At 39.1% G+C, this 12969-nt stretch overlaps 1 protein-coding gene across 2 annotated transcripts in view; it reads right to left on the bottom strand.

Annotated features, from left to right (window-relative positions):
* Positions 1–43: 43 nt before the first annotated feature.
* Positions 44–12969, bottom strand: part of LOC146484976 (DNA-directed RNA polymerase III subunit RPC2-like) — a 29534-nt gene continuing 16608 nt past the window's right edge. For both annotated transcript variants that reach the window (XM_085103855.1, XM_085103856.1), the window contains exons 26-50: positions 11755–11793; positions 11583–11657; positions 11220–11318; positions 10283–10410; positions 9975–10002; positions 9374–9431; positions 9232–9268; positions 8667–8716; positions 8463–8499; positions 8183–8244; positions 7713–7731; positions 7137–7214; positions 6582–6656; positions 6110–6161; positions 5729–5789; positions 5057–5139; positions 4464–4512; positions 4349–4366; positions 3899–4004; positions 3089–3185; positions 2379–2469; positions 1778–1824; positions 876–935; positions 663–752; positions 44–411 (exon numbers count right to left, since the gene is read on the bottom strand). In XM_085103855.1, coding sequence (XP_084959981.1) covers positions 279–411; positions 663–752; positions 876–935; positions 1778–1824; positions 2379–2469; positions 3089–3185; positions 3899–4004; positions 4349–4366; positions 4464–4512; positions 5057–5139; positions 5729–5789; positions 6110–6161; positions 6582–6656; positions 7137–7214; positions 7713–7731; positions 8183–8244; positions 8463–8499; positions 8667–8716; positions 9232–9268; positions 9374–9431; positions 9975–10002; positions 10283–10410; positions 11220–11318; positions 11583–11657; positions 11755–11793 — 1672 coding nt within the window. In that variant the 3' untranslated portion in view covers positions 44–278. The remainder of the gene's footprint in view (positions 412–662; positions 753–875; positions 936–1777; positions 1825–2378; positions 2470–3088; positions 3186–3898; positions 4005–4348; positions 4367–4463; positions 4513–5056; positions 5140–5728; positions 5790–6109; positions 6162–6581; positions 6657–7136; positions 7215–7712; positions 7732–8182; positions 8245–8462; positions 8500–8666; positions 8717–9231; positions 9269–9373; positions 9432–9974; positions 10003–10282; positions 10411–11219; positions 11319–11582; positions 11658–11754; positions 11794–12969) is intronic.

The following is a 12969-nucleotide window of genomic DNA, read 5'->3' as shown; positions in this document are numbered from 1 at the left end:
AATGTGCGCAACTGCTGACGTTGCGAACATGCCTACGATGGTCTTCGTATATAAATTAATTTTATTTGTTTTTCCTTGTTAAATAGATTGCTTATTTGTCACTGGATGAAATTCTAATTACAAAAACTAAACAATTACAGCATGTTTGGGTGGTCTCCAGGTTCTTTTGAGAGGCGGATTCATTTAGGTAGGAAGTTCATCGAAGTTCCTTGAAATTAAGTGTCATTTGTATGAATCCTGAGTGTCCTCGGTAATGAGGTATACTCTAATTCTTTTTATCATTCGTCCGTGTAGTGCTTGAGTGAAAGCCGTGGCACAATGTTCATAGAAAGAAGCTCTTGAAAGAGAAGTTTGCAAGCATAAGGTATCTTTAAAGTGGAAATGTTGTGAGAAGACGAACAGTAGTGGCACCTACAGAATAAGAAAACAGGAACTTTGGTCAACAGCTTGTAAACTAAATATCGTAGATCAAATTGCAAACGTTAATAGCTACACCTCGCAGTTAGTGCGCGGCATTACCGCAAATAAAAATATATTGGCGCATCAATTTTAAAGAACGTGACCGCACAATTTCACCAAGGAAACTATCTTTCGCAGCTCCGTAGCCGTAAAGTGACGTGAAAAAGCAAAACAAAACAAAAAACGACAACACGTCTCGTTACCATCCAGAGTATCCCATCAGGCCACACTCGCTGCACACGTCCACTTCAAAAGCATCACTGGAAATCATCAGTCTTTCAAGAAGAAGCATGCTGGGAAAAAAAGTACACAATGGTAAAACAGGAACGATAAATCACTGAGCTATTCACCCAAATGGAAAGGAACGGATGTAAACCACTTGCTCTGTATTAAAATTTTTCTATTCTTTGACCCACCTGGCACCGTATGCAATCAAACAGTCCCTCTCCATTTCACCAAGCCGTAAACCACCGTCCCTGGTGATAAGACAACTCAAACTTTAGACAGCAATGGACTGACTCACGACAGTGTACCGTGAAATACAATTGACTAATGGATTTTAAGTTGATCCTTTTTAGCTTCTCGCTCCTCCTCGTCACTGTTTACATTTTACCTCCTTAGCATTTATCAAACAATTTTCTACAAACAAATGGACACCATGAACTGAAAGGGCACGGCACACTTGGTAATCGGACGAATGTCAGTGTGATATGTTGAGTATTCTCGGAGAAATTAGCTCTAAAAAACTGGGAAATTTACAAAGAATGTTTGCCTGGGTTGGCCCTTCAACATCTTGATACTTTCAACGTTCACTTCTCAAAAGCTGTTTGACATACGCACAAATTTTCATTTTTTGTAGCTAATTTTGCCGTTTGTGCTAATTTACGCTACTGAGGCTAAACATGTAATGGTATTTATATACTGCATTTTCTATATACATATTCAAATGCGGTTTGCATTACTTCAGTGCAAGGGTGAGATTGGACATAGTATATAGGCGCTGCTGGCAGCCGCTATCAGTCCATTAGCGACCTCACCCAACCCACCAAACCCATGAATCATGAAATAGCACAAAGACCAGACCAGCACACCGGGAACTCCATGCCCTACTCTGCGATTAGTGTATGGGTTCTTTAACGTCCCACCGGGTTATGAACACTAAAGTGTTGTGAGACGGGGCCTACGGTTTATCGTCCTTATCCGAGATATTATAACATGTAAACAAAGGCCCTTCCATACGAACGACATGTACCGATAAATGTACCACTAATTAAAAGTTTGCAGATATTCTAACAAGTAAGAAACATTTATTTGTTACCTTGAGCGGCCTTCTGTTGGCTGTCGTGTAAGCACTGCTCGGGGTCCCTATGAAGTGGATACCATTCCTTATAAATATCAATGCTGAAGGATGTAAAAGCTTCACGTTCTAGGGGGTTTTGAGGCATAAACCAAAAGTGAGCTTATACAACAGGATGGCTGGAATATAGGAGGACGGCAAATTGCCCTCGTGTCGCCTGAGCCACAGCGAAATCTACACGATTCGCAGGTTAACTTGCCCACTTTTCGTTATTTTCATGTCGTAAACGATCAGACAACGACAACTGAATTTAAGTCTAAAATTGCGTCAAAATGCCACGTTGGACACAGAAGTCTTCTTTCCACAGCCGCCTCTTACGAAAAATTCACTAATACGGAAAAAGAACCACCCGCCCCTTTAATAAATTAGGTCCTAATTTTTATGTTACTTAAATTTCGGTCGTATCGAAACCGCTGAAATCCCTATTATCTGACCACACAAACTACAAGCAGCGTACGCGGTCACTTGAATGCCGCTTAGAGTCGAGGTTACGCAGAGGTAAGCGCCTTTGAGGAAACGACTGAGTAATAACTTCAGCCCCCTGGAATCAGAAGCCACTGACCTTAGCACGAGCGTGCATCTTATCTAGAACCATGTGTTTAAGCTTCTGATAATACACTGGGCCAAAGAATATGTAGGCTGTTAATGGCTCCCTAAAGTCAAACAAAACAACCCACGTTATTCATAGAATTTAATGTATATTTTTGGAGGCGCAGCGACGAAGAGGTACTGACATCGATTGGAGGACGGGCTCTGGACAAGTTGTTGCTTTTGGTTTGGCTGTTGTTGTTATTCAGTTGTCGCAGACAGTTGCCGGCTATCAATTCCTGTTGCTAGAAATGTTGTTAAGTTGAGGTTAGTAGTTGTTACTGGTTGAATCGCGGTTATTTTTTAACAGTTGTTGCTGTCGTTGGTGTTACTGTTACAATTGCTGTTGCCGTTGTCGTTTGTGAAACATTCCGAGTGTTCCTGAAAAGCAATAGACTGAATAAGCCATGCTGCGCAAGAGGAATGCGTGCATGATATATAGGAATTTTGCTTTCTAGATACTGTACGAGAAATAATTATGCCTCAATAAAACGCATCCCGGACTTCTCGGGATCGCGTGTTCGTTTCTGATGAGAACAATAAGCATTTTTTCCTATTTTTAAGTGAAACACACCAAAGACAAAATGGCGTTGAAGTGGACGAGACCACGATGCTTGTCGATCTCTTGGCAGAACTACGTCATCGATAACCTTGATAATCACCAACTGGTTAGATAAAACTTACCCCGTAATACCAGAGGTAACAAATTCTTTCCCTGAATAATTAAAGCCGTTTTCAACAAGAGCACTGCACACATCTTCCACTTTGTCGCCTCCAAATGCTGCAAACAGATAACCAACACAACACCACTTTAGCACAGTGCTGTGGTACTGGGACTACGCTAAAAAACATCGGAGCCTTACTATCAATAATCCAACACAACTATGTCTAAAACTCACTAGTCACGAATTAAATAATCGACGAAGAATCAGGATGTGCTTTCCTGTCAGCGTTGGATATGGGCCAAACCAGAAAATGCACTCCACCTCAGTGACACATTTTACCCACTGGAGAGTGATTCAGTTAATCTACTGGATAGAATTATTGGCTCTTTGAACAACTGGGGCAAGACTGGTAACACAAAAAACACTCCGGTCAACACCAAACGTGTTTACATAACGCGTAAAAAAAATGAATAAGACGGAGTCAAAATCACAGTGTGGAGAACTAAAGAGAAAATGCATTTACGGTACCAACAAACTCTATGTACAGCGTGTGCGGGAGCTTCGAAAGCTTTGAGTGTGTATTAAAAAACAAAAATTGGGGGCGGGGTAGGAGGGATCTTAAAGATCACCCGGTTAACTGCCTCTAAGATTCTAACGACGTTGCCTCACGGATGTGATTTTATGGTAAGCTTCTTGTGTTGGGTTTGAATCTCATCCAGGCTAGCTGTGGTCCATTTTACTCTAAAATTTATTTCACGGTACAATTCCACTGTAAAGCCGATCTGTGACTGAATAACGGCATTTGTATTATTGATTGAATTGTACCTACCAGTTCCATATCCAAAATGTCCGTTCAAGACACCAGCTTTTCCAGCCATCAATTCAATCAGCTTGCCTACTGTCATCCGAGATGGAAAGCCATGAGGATTCATAATCTGCAACATACATTAAGTTTACAATCAAAGTTCCCAGAATATTGTTAAGTACTGAGGTGTAAACGAGCTGCCTTTGGAACCATTAAGCTAATCGGCATTAACAATATCGCCTTTCCACCCAGGTGAAGAATCTCATAACGAATATCAACGTACTTGAGGGTGGTCTTGCTATGGACTCGAGGGTATCTAATCACGTTGGCGTACGAAGATTAGGTTCAATGCATAGAACCTTTCATTCGACAGCGGAAATGGAGAGATGTGGCCACTCATGTCAAACTTGCTCACGGTTGAATGATTTCCAAAAGCGGTGAAATATGGAAAACCAGCAGAAAAATAGTACTTACAATATCGGGGCAGATACCCTGTAACACAAATAAGAAAAGACTATTAGCTCAGGATGTAAATTCAAACATAAGGAGACAACCAGCTATGACCACACGATTAAGCGCAGTTCCTTACCAGATCAGTAAAAGGCATGTCTTCCTGATTCACGATTAAGCCACATACCCTAAAGAAGAAGATGAGAAGGAGATGAACTCCTTTAAATTACTTTGAAATTATGCCCTGTTTATCCTAGCTAGAGTGAGATGCAAGTGGCCCAGTGGTTACGAGCACTGCATGTTGAGGTCCCCTCCCTGACCGCTAGCTGGTTCTGTAGCACGGTAGTTCCAACTTCAACTGCTAAACCACGCGTTATGAATAGGCAGCCGGATTGGTTCCAACCAGTTGGTTCAATTTGAAACGTAACTTTGTTAGATTAAGGGCAAAGAAGGAAAACTACAGCGATTACAAGATTGTGTCATTCGCTAAATCGTATCTCCAATCGACAAGTCAAAACAGGTTTGCAACTAGGGGACAAAGAGATATAAGTTTCTGGCAAGTTGCAAAGTAACACAAAAATATCTCACCAAAGTAAAAATACTAAGAGCAATTTTCAGCGATTTGCACTGGTCTCGAGGTGGAAAATATTGGTCAGGTTTCAGCTCCGTGGATGAAATATCTGAGTACTTATCAACGTAATTGAACCCTGTTTGTAACATTTCTTCACTCACCCCTTTTGCCCATGCCTGCTGCTAAACTTGTCTCCAATCTCAGGCCTCCGCGTCTGCCTTTGAAGAATCTTGATTAAAAATGCCTGACACGAGACAAGGAAAGTTTACAATGAGTTAAAAGCCAGCAGACTGTGGTTGTGAAGTCTATTCCCCAACACTATGCAAATCACTTGCGCAAACTCAAACAAGTACTGTGAACTGTTGAGTAGTGGGTATCCACTCGATGGGGACTCAAGATATTCTACAAACACTGCCATAACCGTTGGATGCATCCTTTGTTGTCCGATAACAATTGTCCAGAATAGCCAAAACACTCAAAAGCAGCGCCAACTTAGCGGATGTGGATGGTGGTTAGCGCAGCGGAATCAATTCCTAGCGCGATAATCTCCCAACCCGGGCAATCCCCGGGAATTTGACTTCTGTTCAGCTCCCAGCCCAGGGGGGCATTTGAGCGTCGACGAGATTTTGCGGCTCAGCGTTCACGTCTGAAATGAACTCGAGCCCCTTGTCATACATCATACTCATGCTGGGTTGTTTAGACACAATGGAAGCTTAGTGTTCCGCAATCATTTCGTTTTGTGTTTCGGTTTATAATGACATTTCAGGCTACAGAAAAATCTGTGAAAAGGGGGTGATTGACATCGTCTTTGAAAGGTAAACGAGATAGCTTACCTCCTCAGAATTTGATGTGACCAGAACTCGTTCGATGTAAATATCTTTTGGACCTTTGTACCTGTTTACGAAAGAAAAGTTATGCCATCAAAATACCGAATAAGAAACCAAATAACTGGACATGTACCACCCTTGTTAAGGAAGAAACAAAGCAAAGTGATGACGAGACTGAATGTAGAACCAAACAATCACCACGTTGCGTTTTACTTTCGCAAGGTTTACAATTCGCAAAAATCATGTGTAACGTTTGGCGTAGCATTTCTGCGACTATCCACGGATCACTTAAAACTGAAACATTACCTGAAATGAACGCATGTGCCACAAAATAATGGCAGAACGGAGACAAGAAGTAATGCAAAAAACATATCAAAGTTCACTTACGACACAGGCACATCCCTGTACTCTGGTTGAGGAGGTGGCTGGCCTGGTGTTCCTGTCGATAAACAGAAAGAAAGTAGAGTAAGTGTTTACGAGTTCTTCAGAACGAAATGGTTTCCAAAGTGTCAAACTTGTGAAGGAACATTCTCAAGTGATTAATAATTCCGGTGAGGAGAAACAAAGCAGGTCACGACAGGAGGTTTTAATAGGAAATGCGACCTTAATAATCATAAAATTTGGTGAACTTTTGCTTTGAACTCCTTCAAAAATTATTAATGGTTTGAAAAGGTATATCAAACACTCGAAAGAATGTTTCATCCGACTTTCAAACACCTCGAAGCTGGTTCAAAAAAAAAAGAAAAAAAAAAAACTCGGCTGCCCCTCGTTTCTTCAACGCATTCTTGGTGTTTGGAAAACGAATGAAACACTGTTCCTCGTGTTTGATATATTACGTAAAAGGCAATGGCAGTGTTACCTGGCTGAAGTCCAGAGGCAGTGACAACAGGCATGGATTTGTTGACAAGAACTTGTTTGTTTTCTATCCTCTCACCTACAGATTAAAAACAAACAAGCAGATGTAACTTTCACGGATGAGTGCTCAGCAAATCAAATAGGTTACGCTAAGCTTTACAAGAAACGCAAGCACGAGTAACAGTAAAAGCGTGACGAGTAAGCAATAAATGACCTAGAGTGAGGTGAGGTCAGTAAAAAAAAACGCGGTTGAGTTTTTTATTTTTATTTTTATGAAACACAGGAGACCTTTTTTTGTTTCAATTCCTCGACTTGAATTGAACTTGAATTGCCAAATACAGTAAACACCCACATTAACGAACCCACTTTTTCCAAGGTCAGCCTGAATAAGTCTTCGTATATTTATTATAAGGTTCTTATCCAAAATTGCGTATTTCAGCCTGGAGGTTCTTAATCCACTCGTTCTTTTATGCTGGTGTTTACGGTATCAATATCAAAATACCACATTAATTTCATATAAAAGATCTAATATACAATATTTTAATATTAATTCTGTTACCTGGAGAACAAATTCCATCAGCGTCTAAAGCTTTATGTCTCCATATCACCTCTCCTGTATTACCATCCCTGCTGGGACCTGCAGCAATCAAACGAATTTATGGCACTCTTATACATCAAATTCTTGGAGAACTTAAGGACGTTTCCGGGACGCAATACTAGATCGAGATTCAGTTTGCTACTCTCCAAGCCTATCATTCTTGTCTTCTCTGGCATTTCCTGCGCGCTGCCATTTTGGAATTTACGATGTCCTATGGCTGCCGCTATTGTCACGAGGCAGATATTTTTTTGCGTACAACAACTGGGCAACCGTATGAGGTTATAAAATCCAAAATGGCGGCGCGCGGAAATTTCAAAACGAAAATAAGACGAGCGATACCCATATCCTATTTCGTTTGACACTGAATAACTATTACTATTCAAAGAAACTTGCTATTAAAGAGTTTTCCAGAATTTTTTTTTTCAAAAAAGGAGGATCCATCATTGCAGAACTAAGTAATTTAATCAAACTAGAGCATTTTCTATTTTCACTACAAAACTAAAAAGCTTATGAGATGACTCCAGAACTTCAACTTACCCATAACTCGGTCAAATGTCTTTCACATCCAAGTAGATTAAAGGAAAAGAAAAAGAACACACATTATCAACACCTTCAAAAAAGACGTGAAATTAAGAACACAAACTAAACAAACCATTAAGTGAAAAATACTCTAAGGTGAAGTTTATGATAGCATGCTGTAAATACGTACAGAAAAAAAAGTTCAAAAGGAACTGCAAAAGGTCTTCGGTTAATCCCTTAAACTGACAACACAAATAAAGATAGAATAATGCATCTAAAAGCTAGACATGACAATGTTTTTAGCCGGAGAATACGGTTATAAGCATTCTATAATTCTGTAAAATAATAGAGTAACGCCGTGTAAACGGCGTTAGCTCTCGCGATGAGCACTTTTTGTTTTGCTCTTAGAGTGAAAAAACATTAGCTTAGTAAAATGCCCATGACAACAGTTAAGGATAAAGAGCTGCATTTGTATGGTGCGTAAATACCTGATTTGCATATCTTTTTAACAAGCACGTTTGTTTCCTGTACACTATACAGCGTCCAAAACCTGTGGGAAAAATTCAGACTACTTTGAAACTGCTTTTCATGGACTTATAGCAGGTTGACAACAAAGGAACAGCTGGAAAAATAATCTGAGTTCTTAGCAGTTCTTTCGGGCAATTAGACATAATACGCCTCGTTCTTGCGTGTGTGCGTAGCGAGCGTACCTCAAGGAGAACCATTTCAATTTCTGGCCAAGAAGGTGGCTCTAACTTTAAAGCTTACCCCGGTCAACAGATGCTTTGTTAAGAATCAGGGCGTCCTGAAACACAAACATAGTATCATGTCAAGTGTTGACTGGTCTACGTCTTTATTGTCAATAACAACTGCATTAAAAAGCCAGATTAAAGTACACTGCTTTGGTCTGTGCATACAAAACTTTGAGTAGCACGGAAGAAAAACGTATTTTAATTTGTTTATACTCATTACCTCAATGTCGTATCCACTATAGCTCATGACAGCCACAGTAGCATTTTGACCTTGAAAACGAAAACAAGATAACATCAGAATATCATTAAAAGTATAGAAAAACTGCATTTAATACCAGGACATGGAGTCCAATGGCTAACCAGCGCGCAAATTTATCCCACTAAAAACGGTTACCTTCGAGTTGGGATACCACACAACCGCGGTCAGACGCGGCTGGGAAGGTTGATTCTCTCCCCTCTTCCAATGTCAAAGCATGAACAAAATCTCTTGACACTGAATACTGACAGGATGGAGTGCCTTTTAAAAACACTGACTTGTATTGTGGTCGAAATCCTGGCTTGATAGGCAAGTTTTTGCAGATGACTTAATGGTTTCGCAATCAATAGGCAGCAAGAGTGAAAACAATTGATGCACATTATATTAGGGGAATGCAATGATGAAGTACATTTGCAAACAACAGGCAAAATAATGTTAAACCAGAAACAATGCAGCCGCTATGTGTTGGATGGAGGGGATGGGGTGGAGAGGGCAGCCTTTGAGAAAAGGTACATTACTATAATGTTACCTGCAGGGAGCTTGTCAAATTGGATCAAGTCTATGGTCTGACAAGAAAAAAGCAACAACAATATTTATTAACCATTTGAATTTATTTCAAGACACAGAAGGCAGTGTTGCAAGGTTGTTAGAGTACGATGATATTAATTTACCTTTGTCCTGACCAAAGGAACTTGAGGATAACATAATGAGTACAGCAGTGTGTCGATTCTGGACAAAACAAAATAACAAAACTTAACTACAAATTACATATAGGCGTACCATTCATATTTTGTATAATTGATTAATAACTAAATGCCAATGCATTTCCTTGATGACTCTTTCAAATCTTGCTATGAAGTACACATCTTCAAAAAGCACAAGGGTATTTCCTCACATCATCATCATCGTTCCATTAGGGACACAGGGTTTCCCTTGAATAAAAGCCAACCTCAAATAATCGCGCGCCCTATTTGAATAACCCCCGTCCCTCTTCAGAAACGTTTCCAAATACCTTCCCGTATAATTTTATAGAACTTTTAGAACCTTATTTTAATTAGCTGACGTAGCAGACATAATCAGGCCCTTTTTTCCCTCACTTTTTCTCGCTCCCCCTCCCCCTCACCCCCTCCCTGATTAAGCCTGCTACGCAGGGGATTTTTCTAATTATCACCTCCACAGGATAATCTTCCCCTCCCCAATTAAATAACAGCATAACCAACCAGCTAATACTATAGAGAATATAGTATTCTATAAAGTAATCTAAAAACCTACCTGTTACGCTGATTGTAACCAATAGAGCCTGTCATTTAATGAAAAAACAAAAATATGACAAAATTAACTGTGACTGCAATCACCACTTGATGCCTGCTTTAAATCCAGCAAAACAAAATGGATAAAAAATACAAAGACTGTAAATACTCCTTAAAAAGCTAATTCAGAGGGAAGGATCAATGTTTACAAAAATTGGACATCACAATTTGAAGCACACTAACCAAGGACGTTTTAGCAGGACTCCTTCGAATTTGTGTCAGGACTTTTCTTTTTCCAAGGCCTGATACTAGCACTGTTTAAATACTCACCCATAGCCTGTTTACCCATAGCACACTGGTATGTGTTGCGAGGTGACTGGTTGTGGTGTGGGTACGGTATCAGACCAGCACATACACCAAGCAGAGTGAATGGTTCTATCTCAAGATGTGTGGTCTCCCTGCAAAGTAAATTACTTCACTTAAAAATGTAAGAAAGCTCCCAAAATAAAAGGCCATTTTATTTCGGTACAACAAGGCAGAATGAATATCAAAGCTAAACTCCATTTTTTCTTCTCAGGCCGCAACTCTTACTAGCTAGGACATTCAAGGGAAACTGAAGAATGTCTTAGAGATAAGATAACCAGTAGAAAAGTCACACATCTACAGAACTTGCAAACTTCACCTTTAAACAGCACAGCATGGCAAAAAACACACATTGTTGGAATAACTAGTTATGAAAATACGGAAATGAAAAACTTTTTGCACAAAATGGCCAACAGGCTTTTAGGTTATTACGTTCTCCGTGCGAGAGACGTGAGGTTAGAATGGATTTTTTTTCTTAACGTGAGTGAAAGGAACAGTTTAAGTGCTATTTGTTTAGCAACTAATGTGCTGTAAAAAGTTCTTACATTTAGGATTTGTACATTGAACTCTTTACGGATACAAAAGATCTAGACTACTCACCCATCAACACCCTTGGACCCAGTTGTCCAAAAGCTGATTAACAACAATCCATGATTAAAAGTTAACTCAAGGTTTTCACCTTGCAGCTTACTAAAAATGACTTTAAAGGCTACAGTAATTTTCAGCTAAGCTGAAACTGAGGGACAAAAATCTTTTTGAAGAATCTTTATTGACTGGTCGTCAAACTTGAATCAAAGTTCATGTTAACTGAGAATTAGCAAGTAATCTGGCTCCCAACAACTGGGTACTGCTTGTATTTAAAACTGTGTTATCTTCAGTAGCATAATGGTGAACATTTTCATACATTGTTATTTCTTTCTCATAAAGCACAATCGAGCAGTCATTTTCTTCATTCACATCTAAGTACTCAACCAGTCCATCATGTAAGAAGTCTTCAAAGCTCCTAAGAAATGGAACAAAAGATTGCAAAAATGATGAACATAATGATTCATCATAAGCCTTAAGTTAAATGGAAAAACACTTCAAAAAATTTTAATGAATCGGGCAAGCAGTCGTTAAACAACTGTACAGTTTCGTTTAACATTACCCTTGTGTGCAGAATACAGCTACACTTATTTTACCCTACAAGTAAAGCCATGTACACTCTGACATAAGAAACATAACTAAATAGCAGTTGTAGACTAGAAGTAAAGACAAATAAGCTTACCTAAATCCCTGCACAAGTTCTTGAATATGTCTGTCGACTACCTTTGGTTTGCCATTTTTGACAATAATATAGGGTCTAAAGGTTTAAAGAAACCAAACAATTGCCAGTTTTAAAGGTAACTTCACAAGAAGCCATGGAAGTATTAACTGAACACTCGTGTAACATTACTGACCTGCAAACACGACCTCCATCAGACGCAATATTGACAAATCTGTAAAACAAAACGGTGAATTTACTCTCAGTAATCGCTTTGGGAAAATAGTTATTTTTTAAACTTAATTCTTAACCCTAGTTTAGGTTTAAATCACTTACCAAAATTCCAGACACATGAAGTAATAAGTACTAACAGTGCCTCACGACTACACAGTCTTAACAATTTAAGCATGGTAGACCATGCACCACCCTCTATACACAGCCCATGGCCCAAGACCCATCTATACATGCCAAATGGTCAACTTCACTCTGTAGGGATTTGTGTTGAGTTTTTATGATAACTAGGGTTGGGTGTTTTGTTAACCATATTTGACTGAGTTCAATTGAGGGTAATTATTTATTTACTGCTATAGAAACTAGCTATCACTTAGCACCAGTCTTCCAGCTCCCTTACTCTGAAGCATACCAGTCAAAAAGATGCCCTACTGCGTACATGTAGTCGAGCTTTATATAGTGCGTTATGGTGACAAAAAAAGATTATAAGAAATAAATGGGCGGGCTTTCAGGATCTTTTGTTACAAGAGCAACAACATTGTCTTTCTTTGTTTTTCTTTCTTTTTGTACCTTTTTAGTGTACTTATTGTTCATTGTAATTTGTAACATAAATTATAAAAAAATTGTGGATTAAAAAAGGTATCGTAAGTACTGTTAGTGTGAGCATTGTAAGTATGGTATTGTAAGCATACTAACTATTGTTAAATGTCTAAGTATAGTGAGTACTGTCAGTATTGTGAGTAGTTATTTCTAAGTAGAATCTAGTATTTGTAAATATTTACTGTGTTCTGTAAGGCAAATTAAAAAAAGTATTGTGAACATGTGGAGTTTACTTAAAACTCATAGGGGCACACAAAGACAAAATATTACAAAAACTATCATAATCACTTTTCAAAAGTGGTGGGCAACGTCATAAACTTGAACAATGAAGTGGATGCTGATGATACACTTAAAATCCTTGGTGTTACATTAGATCGTAAGCTCAATTTTGTCGCTCATGTGTCCGAACAAATAAAAAAGGCGTGTGCCAAAGCCTATGCGTTACGGAGGATTCGCAGGTTTATTCCTTTAGACGTAATGTGTCGCCTTTATAAAGCATATATTTTGCCTCATTTATTACCTCCGCTATTACTTGGAGTGTAAAGAGGTCAAATTAAAAAAATTAGAAGATACCAATAAT

This window comes from Pavona decussata, unplaced genomic scaffold, assembly GCF_977016875.1.
Source record: "Pavona decussata unplaced genomic scaffold, jaPavDecu1.1 SCAFFOLD_28, whole genome shotgun sequence".
NCBI classification, from domain to species: Eukaryota; Metazoa; Cnidaria; class Anthozoa; order Scleractinia; family Agariciidae; genus Pavona; species Pavona decussata.
Note: the sequence above shows the minus strand (reverse complement) of the source record. Positions and strands in the feature narration are given on the sequence as shown.